Source organism: Rhinolophus sinicus, chromosome 14 (genome assembly GCF_057876585.1).
Source record: "Rhinolophus sinicus isolate RSI-liver-muscle chromosome 14, RSI-T2T, whole genome shotgun sequence".
Taxonomy (NCBI): domain Eukaryota; kingdom Metazoa; phylum Chordata; class Mammalia; order Chiroptera; family Rhinolophidae; genus Rhinolophus; species Rhinolophus sinicus.
In genome coordinates this window covers 45,212,588-45,232,162 of record NC_142514.1, presented here as the reverse complement: position 1 = coordinate 45,232,162, position 19,575 = coordinate 45,212,588, and the positions used below count along the sequence as shown (strand labels likewise).

The 19,575-nt window shown below is 37.7% G+C and overlaps 1 protein-coding gene and 1 pseudogene across 1 annotated transcript; both read right to left on the bottom strand.

Moving 5' to 3' along the window:
• Positions 1-1,421: 1,421 nt before the first annotated feature.
• Positions 1,422-15,695, bottom strand: L1TD1 (LINE1 type transposase domain containing 1). The gene is made up of 4 exons (XM_088791165.1): positions 12,782-15,695; positions 12,175-12,249; positions 6,086-7,138; positions 1,422-3,460 (listed from the first exon to the last, which is right to left on the bottom strand). The coding sequence occupies exons 3-4, from the start codon at positions 7,037-7,039 to the stop codon at positions 1,784-1,786; spliced, it is 2,631 nt and encodes an 876-aa protein (XP_088647291.1). The 5' UTR covers positions 7,040-7,138; positions 12,175-12,249; positions 12,782-15,695; the 3' UTR covers positions 1,422-1,783.
• A 3-nt stretch (positions 15,696-15,698) lies between these two features.
• On the bottom strand, positions 15,699-19,344 carry LOC109447033 (phosphatidylinositol N-acetylglucosaminyltransferase subunit P pseudogene; annotated as a pseudogene).
• Between the last annotated feature and the right edge of the window lie 231 nt (positions 19,345-19,575).

The window sequence follows — 19,575 nt, the reverse complement described above, 5'->3', positions numbered from 1 at the left end:
GTAATTACTCTGGATTGTCCTGAACTCTAATGCAGTAACAAGCATCTTTATGAAAGGCAGAGGGAGATTCCACTGAAGGAAAAAGGCAGATTGCAGTGATGTAGCCACAAGCCAAGGAGTACCAGCAGCGACCAGAAGCTGAAAGAGGCAAGGAGTGGATTCTTCCAGAGCCTCTGGAGGAAGCATGACTCTGCTGACACCTTTATTTCAGTCCAGGGATAAGATTTTGGATTTCTGAACCCCATTACTATGAGAAAACAATGTTTTTTTTTAGTATGCAAACAGGGTTTATTAGTAATATATTCATAGGGAAGAGAATGGGCCTAGCCAAAGTGGGCTAGAGGCATAAGCCAGAAAATAATTTTTTTTATGCCATCAAGTTTGTAGTAATTTGTTATAGTGGGCACATAAACCATGTGCTTAATGGTATTGTACCAATGTCAATTTCCCGATTTGTATATTGTACTTATTATATAACGTTTTATTGTGGGCAACAAGGTGAAAGGTATGTGGGACTTGACTGTACTATTTTTGCAACTTCTTGTATTATTACACAAGTAAACAGCAAAAAGTCCTTTTAATTTCATTTAAAAAAATCAGTGTAAAAAAGAAACCAAACCCCATAAGCCAAAGCAAATCAACACAGCAGTAAAATAATGGAGTAACTATGATTATTTTCTCGTTTTCTGACCGACCCACCTCCAACCCATACGAAAATGGCCTTCTGTGGTTCTCACTTTAAAATCTACAACAGTGAGGAGGGCAACCAGCCTTGCTCTGGATCTGTAGGTCAGGAAGCAAATGTCCCATCTACTGAGGATTCTTGTGTTGGGTACAACACCTCACAGAACCTTTACAAAAAGCCTGAAGGAATTACCCATTACAGAAGGAACCTGACTCAAGAGAAGTTAGTATCTTCCCTGGGGTCACACAGAAGTTCAAAGGCAGATAGATATACCGAAGTCAGGGAATTGTTATACAGAAGGTTCTTGAAAGCCAGAGTTGGAACAGCTGAACTAAGAGAAGCTGGTTTCAAATGCTGGACAGAAGATACATTTTGGGGGAGGGGATGGGGGTGGTGGGATTGAATGTGGAATTAAATGAGCCCTTGTAACAAGTCACAAAATTGTTATACCCTTCTCCTCTCCTTAATTTCTTGGTTATCTACACATTGCAAATCAATTCATTTCATTCTTCAGTATTTAACAAATGAGAACACACTAATGTCTAACATTATAGGGAAGAGATTTTATGTCTCCACTGAATGGGTTTATGCAGTAAAATGTAAAAATTATATAACAAAATACTTTGGAAAATGTAAAATAGAAAGATTTAACAAGAAAATGTATATTCAAAGGAAAAAAGTTTAATATAGATTCAAGATTCACATTATAGTGATAAAATATCCTTCTCTTGATAAAAGTTCAACTTTGGCATTTTTTCTATCTAACTCATCCTGCCATCTTTTTTTCCAGGCACTTCTATTACTTTCCCCCTACCTTTTTATCTATGGTTACATTGACAGATTCCCTCTCATCCCAGTTGTTTAGAAAGTTTACTCATACATAAGCTAAGATTATCATTAAAAATTTTAATACATCCTTTAACTTTACCAATATCAAGGTAATATCTATAACCTTCCTTTCCCCTCATCCCCAAGTATGCTGTTAGCTGTCCATTTTCCTGGGTAGAAATGTGGCATTTTATTTTCCAATTTTCCTTGTAGATTTTGGTGTGTCAAGAAAATATATATTGTGCATATGTTTACACTCACCCTGGATTGTTAAAATATATCCTCCAGTAATTCTTTCAAAGAGGGTGTACAAGAAACAAACTTTCTGAATTCTTCTACATCAAAAAATACCTTTGTTTTACCCTCAAAATCAAAAGCCAATTTGGCTGGATATAGAATTCTAGGTTTAAAGTCTTTTGCCTGCAGAACTTTTATGATATTGCCCCATTGACTTCTAGCATCCAGAGTATCCAATGATAAGTCTGCCGTCAATCTGATTCTTATTCCTCTGTAGGTTATGTCTTTTTTCTCTCTGGAAGCATATATGACCTTTTCTTTATCATTGTAACTCTGAAATTTCACCAAGATATGTCTAGGAGTGAGTCTCTTTTCATCAATTTTACTGGGTACTCGGTAGGCACTGACAATCTCAAGACTGGAATCTTCCTTTAGCTCTGGAAAGTTTTCTTCAATTATTTCCTTAACTATTTCCTCTGCTCCATTCTCTTTATTATCTTTTTCTGGAATTCCTATCAAACGGATGTTTGAGCTTCTGGATCTATCCTCTATGTCTCTTATTCTTTCTTTGATTATTATCTGTTTGGCCATTTGCATTGTATCCTTAGGGAATTCTTCAATTCGATCTTCTAGATTGCTCATTCTCTCTTCAAGTGTGTCTATTCTGCTACTCAGAGTGGCTATTGATTTTTTTATTTCTAAGACTTCTGGATGGTAATTATTAATACTTCTAATATCCTCTTGTATCTCTCTGAAGAAATGAATTACACTTCTTCTAAAGTTTTCCTCTGTTTCTTGTATTAAGTCTGTTTCTTTAGATGTTAGCTCTTTTGTTTGCAGAGTTTTGTGTCTCTCTTTCTCAGTTTTCCTTAAAAGTTTGGTGATTCCTGATGGAGTACTCAAATTTGTACATGAATGCTTTTTCTGTGTATCAGAACTTATCTCTAGAGATTTTGAGGAAGAGTCCCAATGTAAAGTTGGACAGAGTGTCCCAGTTCCTTTATTTCTGGGTGTAGCTGTTTCCTCTTTGTTCTGGATTTTTTGTACCATCTGGTGTTTCACTTTTTTCGTCTCAGACTCTGAAGCCAAACAAGCAATTTCTTTAAATCCATATGAGGCCTCTTTTTTCTCAACCTTTTTTATGTCAGGGTCTTTTCCTTCATCCCATGTTAAGAACACTTCCAATTCCCACTCTGAGTCTTCTTCCTCTTGCTCAGAATCTTCTACCTCTTTAATTATAATATCCTCCATGCTACCACTGGTTATTTCAACTCCATGTTTTGTATTTACCATAGTATGATGCTGAAAGGTTGAGTGCTGTTCCATACGTAATACTGAGGCCTCTTCCTCCTCCTCCAGCCCTGAAGACTCTTCTTCTTCCTCCAACCCTGAGGTCTCTTCTTCCTCCTCAAACTCTGAGGCCTCTTCTCCATCCTCCTGTAGCTCTGATTCTGATGTCTCTTCTCCCTCCTGTAACTCTGAAGCCTCTTCTTCCTCTTCTAACCCTGAGGTATCTTCTTCCTCCTCTGGCTCTGAGGCCTCTTCCTCCTCAAGGAGTTCTTTTTCATTCCACTCTGAAGACTCTTCCTCCTGAGTCTCTAAGTTTTTCTCCTCTGGTTCAGCAACCTTTACCTCTTTAACAAATAGAAAGTTCAAGCCATCACTGTTTGTTTCCCCAGATTCATGTTTTGAGTCTATTAGAATTTTACCCTGAAAGTTAGAAAAACAAGGAAAGTTATTTCTTTAAATCGTGTCTTTTAAAAAAGTTTTCACTCTGTAAATTTAATATGACTGCTATGTTGACAACTACCAAATATGTAGAAAATTGTTTAAATATGACTTTTTCTTGAGGGCTTGGGTCCCCAAACAAGTCAAGTTTCCACTCTTGATTATCCCATCACAACTGCAATTTCTTGTATAGTACTTGCAACAAATTTCCATGAGGTTATATCTACTGTGTTCCTTTTACATTCACAACCCTTAGTATATTGGGCATGACTGACTCTCAGTAATAGCCTGTTATTAGTGAATGTCTGGTAATCATAATGCAGAAATGGTAAAGAGACCTTGTTATCTCACTTTAGGAAGATTACAAAACAACAACAAAAACACCCCACACACATATTTACCTTTCCCCCAAAGACAAAAAAAGTTTAATATTTTTAAACATCCTACTTGCAGTTCAAACTCTAACTAAAAGGAAAGCATGTTTTGGTTAGGACAGGCTCAATTCAAGTCTGCTTTGTTCAAATCCAGTTGCCACATTTCCTATCAGTACCTCAATTTTCCCTCTGAAACAGGGTCTGATGATAACACTACCTCAGATTGTTATAAGGCTTAAATAAGGCCATCTGGGTACTGAGCTTAAGACAATGTCTACAATGTAAATTTGTTGGCTCTTAATATTTCTTGAAACCTTTTGTTTGCCCCTGAGTTTTTCACTTACCGTTCCTTCTGTTAGAAAAGACTGCCCCATTTGTGGCTGGTTGACTGCTATTTGTCCTTCAACATTGCTGTCTCCAGGACAGGTTAGCTGCCTCATCTGTGTAAGTCTCTGGAGAACAGCCAATTTTTCAAATTAAATGCTGATACTCAAATATAGAATTTGTTGATTAAAGTGTATCTTCTAATTCTGGATTCTCGTTTTGCACAGAGATTACACTTAAAAATGTTGGAAAGGCAGAGGAACTAGGTGTTCTTTTGAAAACCCATAAAAAATATTGGCTTAAGAATACAGACCTCTGAAGACACAAATAAATGGAAAGATATTCCATGTTCCTGGATTGGAACAATTAATATTAAGATGTCCATACTACCCAAAGCAACCTAGAGATTCAATGCAACCTTCATCACAGTGCCAATGGCATTTTTCACATAAATAGAACAAACATTCCTAAAATTTGTATGAAACCACAAAAGATCTCAAATACCCAAAGCAATCTTGAGCAAAAAGAATAAAGCTGGAGGCTTTCAAACCGTATTAGTGAATGTCTGGTAATCATTTCAAACTATATTACAAAGCTATAGTAACCAAAACATGGTATGGACATAAAAACAGACACATAGATCAATGAAACAGAACAGAATACAGAAACAAACTCATGCATATAGGGTCAATTAATTTATGACAAAGGAGACAAGAATATACAATGGAGAAAGGATAATCTCTTTAATAAGAGGTATGAGAAAAACTAGTCACATGCAAGAGTGAAACTGGACTATCTTACACCATACGCAACTCAACCTAAATACACACAGACAGACAGACACACACACACAGTGCCAAAAAATGTATACACATTTTAAGAAAATAAAAAACTATTAAAATTGTAATACTCAATATATACCGATAACCAAAGATGAATACAAGTCATCTGTATACATTTTTGGGGCACCCCCAGTATATACCGGCGGTGCCAAAAACATGTATACAAGTGGACACTTTGGTCAACATTGCTCAAGCAGTAGTTCGCCATAATCAGAAGTGTCTGGACACTGATGGTAACCATTTTGAGGGCCTGGGTCCCCAAACAAGTCAAGTAATTGCAATTGCAGAAGTCAAATATGACTTGTATTCATCTTTTGTTATCAGTATATATTATTACAGTTTTAATAGTTTTACTTTCCTAAAATGTGCATACATTTTTTAAGCACCCTCTGTATATATGGAGAGAGAGAGAAGACAAATCCATACAGTATATATTTTAAGATTGGGATTATAAAAAATATTCAGAAAATGAGCTAAAGTGTTTTTAATGAATCAAATACATGGGAACATACTCTAATATGACATAAGAAACAGAAACCTTTATACATTGAAATGGATAAAAGTTAGATGTTAACATTAATCAACATTACGATAGGCTTTGGTAAAATAGTTTTATTTGCATTTCCCTGATTGCTAATGAAAAGGACTTATCAAGACTACTTTATACATTAAAATTGACTCTAATTATTTATACTTGATATTGTTATAATTCCCATTGCATGAGGGATTTTAGATGAATTCATTCAATTATTTATTTCTATATTTTCTTTTTAATGATTTGAAAACTATTGTTCTGTGTTTACTTTTAAGTATTTAACATATTTTTTTCTATCAGTGTCTGGATTGAATATGTACAACCTTCTCTCAAACAACTCTTAACTCTTTCTTACTTCTCCCAAGCTTCCAACATTACCCATTAAAAAAAAAAAAAAAAGCTTTCTAAATCATTACTTTTAATGTTTTTACTTTAAAAAAATTATTTCTTAAAAATTGATTTAACCTTCAAAATAACTTTACCAACTATTACTTATATTTTATACATAAGCTCTACAGATTTGTATGCTTACCATTTTTTCTTGAATCCCATATCTTCTTCCTCCTTTCTTTATTTTTTCATTTTGTGGGATTATACCTTTCAGTAGTTCTTTCATAAAAGATTTTTGGCTGGTAAATTTGCTGAGGCTTTGCATGTCTGAAAAAGTCCTTATCTCACCATCACATTTAAATGCTAATTTAACTTGGCATAAAAATTTAGGTTCAAAATCATTTTCCCTCAGAATGTTGAAGACATTACTCCATTGCTTACTAACGTCCAGTGTTGCTGATGCCAAGTCTCCTGCCAGTGTGAGTACTGCTCCATCTTCTCTGGAGACTTTTAGAATTTTCCCTTTATTCTTTAAGTTCTGAGGGGTTTTTTCCTCTCTCATTTCTTTGACTAGTACATCCTCTCCAGTAACTTCCATATGGATGTTGCAATTTCTACCTCTGTCATCTATATTACTTATGTCTTCTTCCAGACTTCCCATGACTTTGTGATTTTGTGATTCATTCTGGGACAATTCCTTACTTTGGTCAGTATTGTACTCTTTAGCTTTGCCTAATTTGCTACTTGGCTCAATTACTTCTTTTCTTTTAAAGATCAAATTTTCAACATCCTGAACTATTTTATCATTTTCTCCTTCTATTTTCTTTACCAATCCTGTTTTTATTGAGGCTATATTTTTTATCTGTTGCCACTCTTTTCTGGTACTGGAATTCTTTGGATTTTTCATTTCAGATATTGAACTTTTTACTCCTAAAATTTCCTTTACATCATTTTTAAGAGATTCCCTTATCTCTTCAACCATTAAGTCCAGATTTTCCAAGACTTTAAACTTCTTCATAATAACTGTTGACATGTCTTTGTATTTTAAATCCAATATCTGAGCCATTTCCATTTCTATCAACTGAATTCTTCCCATGTGGGTGATATTTTTTTGTTTCTTTGCAAGTCTAGGAATTTTTGATTGTACACTAGGCATTGTGATTATGTTGTCAAAACTGGATAGTTTTATCCCAGAGTACTTTTTGCTTTTTCAAGCCTGCTGGACTCCAAATTCAAAAGTCTTAAAAATAATCACCTGAAATATAAAAAAATAAGATTGTTTACTGAAGAATTCTTTATCTTGAGACACTCTAATCAAGAATGTAAGCTTGGGGGTGGCCAGATGGCTCAGTTGGTTAGAGCGGGAGCTCTCAACAAGGTTGTCAGTTCAACTCCTGCATGGGATGGTGGGCTGTGCCCTCTTGCAACTAAAGATTGTAAACGGTGGGCCAGCCCGGTGGCTCAGGCAGTTAGAGCTCCATGCTCCTAACTCCGAAGGCTGCCGGTTCGATTCCCTCATGGGCCAGTGGGCTCTCAACCACAAGGTTGCCGGTTCGACTCCCACAAGGGATGGTGGGCTGTGCCCCCTGCAACTAGCAACGGCAACTGGACCTGGAGCTGAGCTGTGCCCTCCACAACTAAGACTGGAAGGACAACAACTTGAAGCTGAACAGAACCCTCCACAACTAAGATTGAAATGACAACAACTTGACTTGGAAAAAAGTCCTGGAAGCACACACTGTTCCCCAATAAAGTCCTGTTCCCCTTCCCCAATAAAAAATTAAAAAAAAAAAAAAAAAGATTGTAAACGGTGACTGGACTTGGAGCTGGGCTGCGCCCTCCACAACTAGACTGAAGGACAACAACTTGGAGCTGATGGGCCGTGGAGAAACACACAGTTCCCCAATATCCACCCCCCAAAAAAAGTTGTCAATGCTCATTGTAAAAAAAAAAATTAAAAATTAAAATAAATAAAAATAAAAGAATACACCAAAATCAAGCTGGTTTATATGGAAAACAATAGGGGTTCCTCAAAAAAATTAAACAGAATTACCATCTGATCTAGCAATTTCACTTAATTACAGACCCAAAAGAATTGAAAACAGGGACTAGGTTATTTATTCATCCACATTCACAGTAACTATTCACAGTAGCCAAAACATGGAAGCAACCCAAGTGCCCTTCTAAGGGTGAATGAATCAACAAAATGTATAGACAGAGGGTGCCAAAAAAATGTATACATATTTTAAGAAAGGAAAAAACTATTAAAATTGTAGTACTCATTATATACTGATAACAAAAAATGAATACAAGTCATGTTTGACTTCTGCAATTATGAGAAGTGCTAAAAGTGGTTAGCGTCAGCGTCCAGACACTTCTGATTACGGCGAACTACTACTTGAGCAATGTTGACCAAAGTGTCCACGCGTATACATTTTTTTGGCACCCCCAGTATATACATTCAGTTATTCAGCCTTAAAAAAGAAATTCTGACACATGCTACAACACCGATGAATCTTGAAGATATTACACTAGTGAAATAAGCCAGTCATTGGACAAGTATTGTATTATTCCACTAATATGAAGTACCTAAAATAATCAAATTCACAGAGAAAATAGAATGGTGTTGCCAGGGGCTGGGGTAAGTGGGGAATAGGGAGATAGTGTTTAATGGGTAGTTGCAGTATGGAAAGATGAAAAAGTTTTGGAGATTGATGGTGGTGATGATTGCACAATATGAATGTTCTTAATACCACTGAACTTAAAAATAAATCTTAAATTTAGCATCCATTTATGGTAAAAGAACTCAAATTATGAGTGACAGGAGGTGAAGGGGGAAAATGTGTACTAACAATCTTGATGAAGTCAGAGAAATGGTAAAAAGAGTAAAGATAAAAATGACTACTAATAAAAGAAGTGATCAATATTAGTTACACATTTCATCCCTCTTTATGATATAAACAAAAAATCCAGCATCAGAACTGTACCTGAAGCTAATCAAGGTGATTATGAGAAAGCAACCAGAAAAGTCCACAGGGTAGGACATTCTACAGGGCCTCAATACTTTAATGACAGAATGAAGGGCCTGTTCTAGTTTGGGAGACTAAGAACTATGTGCCCTTTATTTGGATATCGTTTTATAAATCAATTGCATTATTGTAATAGAAGAACAGGTATTGTAATAGAAGAACAGGAAATGTTGAATATGGACTGAGTATTGAATTATATTAAGGAATATGAATTTTATAAGTTGTGATAATATTGTAGTTATTTTTAAAAAGTCCTTATTTTTTAAGAGATAGATACTTAAGTTTTTAAGGGCATAATGACATGTCTGAGATTTACTTTAAAATATTTCAGCAATGGAATAGATGAGACATATGGAGGAAATGCTTGTTTTGAATCCTGGTGGTGGATTTGAGAGTTCGTTTTTCATGCTTGAAGGTGCTTCTGTTTTTTTAAAAAAACTGAGTCATTAAGAAAAGCACAGCTGAGCTCCCGGATGGCTCAGTTGGTTGGAGCGCGTCCTCTCAACCACAAGGTTGCCGGTTCGACTCCCGCAAGGGATGGTGGGCTGTGCCCCCTGCAACTAGCAATGGCAACTGAACCTGGAGCTGAGCTGCGCCCTCCACAACTAAGACTGAAAGAACAACAACTTGAAGCTGAACAGAACCCTCCACAACTAAGATTGAAAGGACAACAATTTGACCATTGTTCCCCAATAAAGTCCTGTTCCCCTTCCCCAATAAAATCTTTAAAAAAAAAAAAGCACAGAGCTCTCCCAATTAATACTCAAAGAATGTTCTATATGTCCTACAAAAGATACTGATAAAGCAAAATGCCAAAGAAAACTGAAAATAGGGGCAAAATTGTACAGATAAATGCAGACAAAATTAAAGCACAAAGAAAGACAACGCTAATCAGATAAAGCACAATTCAGGTAAAAAGTGAACTAAAGCAAAGAAAATATTTGTTATGCTAATCCACAAACATAAATATCTTTATGTACAAAACAATGTAGCTAAACCACAACCAAGGAAAGACAGAAGGCTGAGATAAAAGTAGAACTCTGAAGTGTAAAGAATAAAATCAAAAGCCGAGTGAAAATTTTTCTTAAAGAGAAAAATTACAATGTGTAAAATTAAGCATGAAAAAGGACCCAGTACGATTTTAAAACATGGTTTGCAAATGCATAGTAATAATAAAAATACAAAAACTGGATGAAATAAATATCCTACCAAAACTTTAATAAAAATATTGACCCAAAAAGTAGAAACAAACACAAAACCCTCATCAGATGAGTATTATAAAGAAAAATCAATAAAATGGTCAACATTTTAAAAGGTTCCATGTCTAGGAGTTTTCGTTTAACTGTATAGAACAATTTTAATTCAATATTAGGTTGGTGCAAAAGTAATTGCAGTTTTTGCAATTATTTTTAACCTGTTTAACCGTAATTATTTTTGCACCAACCTAACAGTTCTGATAAAACAGGAGTTCACAGAAGATATATAATTCTACAATAACTACCACAAAAATCTTTAGTTTCTTATATTAGAGTTCATATAAATTGATAAGCTAAAATAAAAAATAGAGGGATTGCCAAGCAATATTAAACATCTGAGAAGTGGTCCAATGCCAGAAGTGAGGATAAATCGGAAAAAAACGGGTCCACTTTTACCTACATGGAGTGGGAATAGTTATAACTTCTCAAAAAATTGGAAAAACCTATTAAAATCAGAATACATACACTCGGCCCTTGAGAATCTACATCAGGAATAAAACCACCAGTACTGAAGAGTACATAAACAAAAAGTGTGGTATTCAGATTTTTATTACAAAAATCCAGAAACAATGCCCTTTAATATGAGAAGGGTGGAACCAACGAACCATGCACACTGTGCAATTACATGCAGCTATTAGAGAGTGTATTAGAGACATATGCATTGGCTAGGGATGGCCTTGGTATCTGAAAGGAAAAAACAAATTGCAGAAAATGTATATAGTTCAATCCCATTTTTGTAAGCATACACACAAAATCACAGAAATGAGCATGGATAACAAACATATGAAAACATGCTCAATTTTTAGTCAGGGGAATGCCAACCAAAACAGACCTATTGTTTGAAAACACTGGTGCCGGGGTAGACTTTATCTGCCCTCTCCACCTTGAAAGGGGCACTGGGAATTGTTAGAACCTTTGGGGCAACTAAAATGTAAAAAGAATAATGCTATTTAAATAAAAAACAATTAAAACAAAACACACAAAGAAGAAAACATAGGCACTTATGCTTAATGAAGAGAAGCCACACAAACTCTGAGTGACCAGAGAATGGGGTGAATAGTCACTGTTTTTTCTCTAGCTAAAGTTAAGTCCACAATACAGCCAGCAAATTCAGAAAAAACACAGAGAACAGGCTGCTTAATTTGTAAAGGTAATTCACCATATAGGAAATGCAAGTAGGTAATAAACATATGAAAAGATGGCGGTCACAAGCCAAGAAAATGCAAATCAAAACCAGCTTTTTTCCAATGATGAGATTAAGGGGAAATACTCTCCCATCCCCCAATGGCTTGGGTATGTGAATTTCTAAATGTTTCTCACCCTTCCTAACTTATCCCTGTCTCCAAAGTTCACCCTCCTGTTGTATTATTAAATTTCCTTAAAACAGAAATCAGAACTCATCACTGCACTGATTATAACCTCTGAAGTCTTTCTTTACTAAACCAGGCTTTTTTGAAGCCTGACCTGAAACTTGCCAATGTCAGGGTTATCTAGGATCTTGGATGAGAAAGAGGACATCCATCCATCCATCCATTTATTTATTTTTCACGGTGCATAGTGATTTTTATTTTCCTTAGTGTCACACATTTATTTTTATTAATCTGACTGGAATTTGGTATTTAAATTCAGTTATCAAAATAGTAAATTTGAGATACAGAGTATGTGAGCTTAACGTATTATTTAACAAGACTGAGTGGCCGATCTCAACTACATTAATGCTGAGGTAGAGTGTTTCATGATACCTGCAACAACTGTAATGCGAAATGAAAACACCTGTGATTTCTAGTGGTGACAAAGTTGTGGAGCCGGCGAGTAGCACCTGAGTACCGAAGTGCAAGGATAGATAAGGAACCCCATCCTAGATGACCAGCTGCAAGGCTCATTTCTCATTAGTGCCAAGGGCAATTCCTTTGAATCACTCTAAAATATGCACGCCCGCCAACGCAACCTAACCGTCCACTTCCCCAGCTACCAAGCCACTCAGTTACCAAGTCTTAGCTGCTTACCCACTGAGAGTCGGCCCGGAAGACGAGATCTCCGCAGAGCAGAACTTGGTCTCCTACCCTGCTGCGTCTCAGTGCCTAGAATGCAAGCAAATTCAGGATATATAATCCAAACTATAAGATTTAGCATGTAGAAATTTGCCCCATTTTGTACACAGGAAAAACAGGTACTTCTCTCGCCATGTGTCTGCTTAAATTAAAGGTACTACTTCCAAATCTATTTCCCAGTCAGATAAATACCTGAAGAAAGAGGTTAAAGAGGAAGTTCAAAGCCTCAGGTCTAGGAAAGGAGGCGATAGGATGAAAACCCAGGTCCGTCCGGCTCCAACGCTTTTATTCCAAAGCTCCCAAAAGTCACTCTGTAAGTTTTCACCTCCCCTACCCTCTTTCTTTAAAGCTAGTACTTTCAAGTATGTAAAGTACTTATGTATTTCCTCGTTTCCTTGATTTCCCTTTTTCCTCGTGGCATTGCTATTTTAATATCCCCACTTTTGGGGTAGGGCACACTTAGGAAGGTGCCTTTCTCACGGGCAGGTGAAAAACAGTTTGTAAAGCTGGGGGCCGCCAAGGGGGAACCGGACCCCGCGCTCCCCATTTCAGCCAGCCTTACCTGAGGAAGGAGTCGACCTGAGGATGCAGACACGAACAAAGTGAGGAAAGAAGGGTGGGGGTTGCCTCACTATCTTTTGCTGGCTCCTCCCCACCTCTGGCGGCGTAGGCAAGACCCTAAGCCATCCCCTCCCAATCTGCACTAGCAGGTCCCCTCCCCGGGAACTCTCTCCTCCAGTCCCGAGGCAACTGCTGATCGCCACCTGAGAGCCGGCCAACTCCCAGCTCGGATTCGTAGCACCTCTGGAGGGCTGTGCTCCGCCCTCCACACCTCCAGGCTCACTTCCCAATAAAGGCATCTCCAGGCCATAACCCCAGAGGTTATCCTTAATTCCTCTCTTTTCTTAAATCCCCACATTTAACCATTCCCAAGCCGTTAAATTTGTCCGCGTATCTCCTTCTCCATGGCTCCAGCTTAGTCTGAGCCCATCATCTCTCACCTGGACCACTGAAATAACCAACGAGTCTCCTAGCCTTCTCTCTGCAATCCTTGCCTTCATTTAACAGCTTTCAGTGGCTTCCATGTCAATTAAAACTTCTAACTCCTCATCCCATTCGTACACGCCCTTCAGCTTTGTGTTGTATAAGTACTACTCCCCGTAACAGAAACAGCCTCCCTTCTGCTCCTCAGAAAATACTGGGATTCCTGCCTCAAGGCCTTTGCACTTGCTGTTTCCTGAGAATGTTTCCCAGTTCTTTCACAGCTGACTCCTTTTCATTCTCAGGTCAAACATTAACTCCTGTAAGAGGCTTCCCAGACCACCCTTTCTAAAGCAGCCACACACACACCCCATCCCATTACTCTTGTTAAAGAACAAAATTTAACCTAATAAATTTGAACATCTAATTGGCTTTATTAAGCGATTCATGAATCAGGCAACATCTCATCTAGTAACTCGAAGGGGGCTCTGAGGTGTACAAAATGGAAAGCTTCTATAGGCAAAAAGAGTGGGGCTAGGAAATTAAGAATAGATTATTTTGGGCTGGCCTGGTGGCTCAGGTGGTTAGAGCTCCATGCTCCTAACTCCGAAGGCTGCCAAGTTCGATTCCCACATGGGCCAGTGGGCTCTCAACCACAAGGTTGCCAGTTCAATTCCTCGAGTTCTGCAAGGGATGGTGGGCTGTGCCCCCTGCAACTAGCAACGGCAACTGGACCTGGAGCTGAGCTGCGCCCTCCACAACTAAGACTGAAAGGACAACTTGAAGCTGAACGGCACCTTCCACAACTAAGATTGAAAGGACAACAACTTGACTTGGAAAAAAGTCCTGGAAGTACACACTGTTCCCCAATAAAGTCCTGATCCCCTGAACAATAAAAAAAATCTTAAAAAAAAAAAAAGATTATTTTACGCAAGTAATCCCACCCTTAGGGGAAGGCAGAGGGTCTTTTCAGGCAGATTAGCTCACTAGTGTTGATGAGGAAATTCCAGACTGATTGGCTTAAATTTTCATTCCTGGGAGAGGCTGAAACTGCAATTAGGTTCGTTAAGTTCAGGTTTGGAGATGTGGCTTAGCAAAAGAGATTCCATTTTTGGCCTGTTTCTTTTTTAACACTCTTTATCACATCACGCTCTTTATTTGATTCCCAGTTATGAGAATCTGAACTTATGTATTCAATTCTAATTCTGTGAGTTCTTGTCATGCCTCTCTTCCACTTCTCCACTAGAAAGTAGACTATAACCCCAAAAAGGGCAAGAATCTTGTTCACTGATCAATCCACTGTGCCTGGAATTACAACTTATATACTAACTAGGCCCTCGTGTTAAATGAAGGACCGAAGGAGTGAGCAAAATCCTCTTGTCAAATCAGACTCTGGTGTTATCCATTGTACTCATAAATGTTGATCAAACTGTCTCCAGAATTCAGAAGTGTCAGGCAGGCAGCTCATCATCTGTCCTGAGATGAATATTCTGGGGTTTTGGGGGGGTGTTCCCCAGGCCTGATTTGCAAGGTTCAGGTGGAGGTTGACTTGATCAAGGTTATACAGCTAATAAGCAGTGAAGCCTCAATAGCAGGTAGGTGTCCAATCAATGTATACATAATAAGCAAAGAATACTTAGTCGTTTTTTTAAATCCCTTCTACCTCTGGCATTATTCATAAAACCACACAAACAAACAAAAATTTAAATCAAATAGCAGGATCAAATGCGGAAAAAAATCAAACTCGATGTGAGTTACAGTTTAAGAGAAATACATGAGCTGGGATAGCATGCCAAATGACACAGTAGGGATGCAGTCAGCAACAATTTGAGTGATGGGAACCATATAGGACAAATGGCCCAGTTTCTTCAACAAATAAATATCAAGAAGAAAAGAAAGGGAGGGGCACAAAGATTAAATTTCCTTCTTTTGATCATTAAAAGAGACTTAGCATGTCAATTATATTAAGTGAATACACTGTGTGGAGCCAGATTGGATCCTGACTCAAACACAGAAGAGCACACAAAAACGAGACAGAAAGGACAATCTGAACACTAACTGGATATTTGATAACAATAAGAGATTGTCTTCCATTTGTTTTTTGTGTGCGTGTTTTTTTCTTTTTAATTTTTTTTTCCATTTGTTTAAGTGTAATTGAGGGTACTGTGATTGGATGTTTAAAAGAGTAAGACTTATCAGGCCTGTGCGTAGCAGTATTTTGGGGGGTGAAAATATTTGAGCCTTGGGCTCTGAGTTTAATGTGCCAATTGAGGCCTATTTATTTTCAGGAGTTAGCTGGTGGTTGCCCTAAGCTGAAGTCTTCCAATTGTAGCCTGTGGCCTCTGGGGTACTGGGAGACCTTCAGAGGGAAAGTGGGCCCTAATAGGTGGGTTTTAAAAATGCTATTGTAGTATTTTATTTATTCTGCCCATTAGTAACTAATATTTGAGAACATTTACAATGTTAATGGAACTTAATCTAAGTGAAATTCAATTTACATTTTGTTTTACGTATCAATAAGAGAGACAGTCAAAACTAGAATGCCAAAACTTATAAATGTTTAGTATTAGTTTTTGTCGTAAAGTTCCTGAGTTATAAGAAAGAACATTTGCTTCATTCCACTAATAGGAATCTCTCTTAATGCTGGGATGGCTTCTTCTTTGTATTTGTTCCGTGATTGTATCCATGGAGTTGCATGGAGAGGTACTCATGTTAATTCCAAAGCAAGACTATATAGCCGATTGCTAGAGTTCTAAGGAGGTAGACAAGTAATGCAACTGCCCAATATTTTTGAAGCCAACAGGTTAAGCCTAAGGAGTTTAGCCAAGATTCAGGAATAAAAGTCCACATGAGAGTGTATGAAGCCAAATCAGGAGGTTAAGAAATGTACAGCACATGTGTGAATTGCTCTTTCTGGCAATGACAACAGTGATTTTTTCCCCCCATTTTCCCTGTGGCTTTGGACAGTGTCAGTGCTGAGTCTTCTGTACAAGCACCCACCAGCGAGCTGCAGGAGGGTGAGAGAGAAAAAAAAACAAGGGAAAGCCACCACAGTCCCCTAACCCACACTCCATAGCGAAGGAATAGTTTTAAAGAACTCAGTTTCCGGGGCCTCAGCTTCAATATGTATCTGCTCTAAAACCCATCTGCCAGAGAGATTGCCTGAGGTGTAAGGATTCTACTTTCTTAGCTTCCCCTGCCTCTTTCTCAACCTTTATTTTCCCACTTTACAAAATGATTACTGGACTCACAATGGGGGCATCCCCACACAAAAAAACCTGGTTGTGAGTGCCTGCTTCTGGGTAGGAATCCCTAACATGCCCATGCCCAGCCTGCAGACTGCCATAAAAAATATTGAAAGAAGAGACACGTCATCACATCCAGGCAACAAGCCTCTCCATCCCCGTCCATCCACCCATCTATCTATCCACCCACCCTTCCCTTTCTTCCTGCCTCTCTTTTTCCCTTCCTGTCTCTATTGGACTGAGAATCAGAATTGAGACACATGTCCTCAGGATGTACTTTAACACCATTATTTGAACTGAAATATGAAATCCAACTTTTTCTGACAGAAAGTATGATTTGTCTAACAGGACTGACTTTGCCAATTAAGTTATATGAAGAACACTTTCCATAAAATGGTTGAACTAAATGTTTTTGGCAAAAAATGCACTGAAGCTGTGTTCACAATAAAATAAAATTTAAAAAATCCCCCAAAACTAGAAAATACATACTTTGAAATTATTTTAATTTATGGTTAAAACATTTTAGATATCAACCCAAAACTGTATTTTGTGAGAAATATAAGTGAAAGTATTTGAAAACCACTGTCCCTTAGTCCTTTACATAGTCCAGGATGATTGCGGTGGACGTAGAGGATGGGCTATCCAGGAGAATCAGGAAACATGCTGAGTGCTGTGGCAGGCTCCTTGCCTGACACCAGTTCTTCCTGCTGTCTGCCCAGCTCTTCAGACTTGTCTGGCTTGTCAGAATAGGAAATTTTGCCTGGTTCCAGTTTGATTACCAAGTTGACACCCCTGCCAGCAGCCAGGATACTCTAAGCTGGAAAGGGAGCGGCATTCCTGGACTTGGAGCAGCAGAATGCTAAAGAAAACCAGCTTGGAGCCCTGGCTGAGACACACCCCTTACATTTATTCTGCTTGGAATGTCCTTGTTCCCCCCAATTCTACCTTCTTTGTTAGGTTAATCAACACTTTTATCAATATTTATTGCATACATACTCTGTGCCAAGTACTGTTCTTTCAAAGTTCTGCTTTGATACCACTCCTCTAAGAAGAAGCATTGTTTGACTCTCTAGCCTGAATTAGGAACTCTTCTGAGTCCCAGCATCCCGGGACTCATTACTTTGTCCAGTCCTTGTTTTCTTGGAATGTAATAATGCCCACTCATAAGAGAGCTGGCTCTATATTCAGGCGGTTGGGTTGAGATCACCGCTGGTCAGCTGTATGACCTTGAGTTAGTTAACCTTTACCTGCCCTGTGACTAGAGATCCTCTCCCTTTCCTTTTCACTGCTGTTGTTCCTAAATTCCACAGAGACCCACCTTATCCTAACAGCTGGCCCTGAATTTTCAATGAGATAAGAGATTAGTTACAGCTTTCCTTTGGGTGTAGAACTATCCTAGTCCAGAAGACATAACCTAATCTACTAATCTTTTTCCAGAGAAGAGTGGCTTCTATGGAAAAAACACCTAATCCCATCTGCTATTAAAGATACTAGTGTTTGATTTCCTTTCACAATTTAAGGGTGGGAAATGCTCTTCTGGATTTATGTAATGAAATCAAGCAATTTCATTTGAACAAGATTTCCTCCTAACGACACATGAATCAGGTAAATGGAAAACCTGCGCCATCTTCTGGCCATGAGTATGAGTAGCTTTCTTAAGACCCATTGTCCATTAATATTAAACCTAGGATTTTCTCTTTCCAACTTGCTAAATCTGAGGCTCTGTGAACTCCAGCATGTGTTCAATGAAGACTCACCTGTGAAGCCAGGTTAAGAAGTAAATTCTGATTCCTAAGTGTGCACCTGCCTGCGAGGATTCTGATGTAAACTGTTCATGGACCACACTCTGAGAAACAGTAAAAATGATGGGATGAAGGCCAAAATGTAAAGAGAATAATGGGTTTTTAAAAATCGTTTTATGGTTACAAAAGAAAACACTTTTTCATTAAAATGGAAATATTTCAGAAGTACAGAAGTATTAAAGATGGAAAATAAAATCACATATAATCTCAGAGAAAAAGTACCATTTTATTTTTAGTCTTGTTTTTCTATCTCTTGAGTTTTGTGTCCCCAGCACAAAAACTTATTTGAAAATATGGTTTGTATAATAGTAGCTGCATCATTTTCAATTTTGTGACTGTATGTCTTCTGGTATTTAACTATTCCCCTGTGAGTTACTGGAGTACCTTAGATTGTTTCACTGTTATAAATAATAGTATGATATTGGTATGACCATCCATTTATATTAATCTTTGTGTATGACTTTGATTATTTCCTTAGGATGTAATGGGAATGATAATGGTACTGATTGCTTCTTGATAATATTGCTAGGTCATTGTTTCTTGTTTTAACACGTTAGCTAGAACTCCCAAAACATGGAATTGCATACATGAAAAGACTCAGTTCCTGTACAATAAGTCTCTAATTAGAATAATAAAGACTATCCTTCCAGATGTTTAATGGAATTTTGCAACCCAAGAGGTATTTCCGCTTCAGATATATCTTCTTACTTGTGTTCTTTGTTTTCTTTTTTCCTTTTCCCCACACTAAAAAAAACCCCCAACCAAACAAACAAAAAAACAACCTTGAATTTTAATTCTTTGTTATTCATTATTAGCTTAATTTTAATGAAGAGGTTGGAATAATATGAAAGTGTGTTGGGAAAAAAGAAATACCATCCAGTTTTCATAACTGAATGCTATGTAGCATCCTAAGTTCAATCCAAGTAATTGAGTGCTGACTTGATGAGGCACTGTGCCTACCCCATAGATATGAATGAAGTAAGCAATGATCAGGGTCATGACCTAAAGAGTGACATAGGTACGAACATAATTTCAAAAAGAAGTGACGCTATCATCTCACCCCAGTCAGAATGGCTATCATCAACAAGACAAATAGTAACAAGTGTTAGAGAGGCTTGGAGAAAAAGGAACCCTCATACACGGTTGGTGGGAATGTAGACTGGTGCAGCCGCTATGGAAAGCAGCGTGGAGGTTCCTCAAAAAATTACGAACAGAACTACTGTATGACCCAGCAATCCCTCTCCTGGGTATCTACCCAAAAATCTGAAAACATTTATACATACATAAAGATATGTGTGCTCCAATATTCATTGAAGCTTTATTTACGG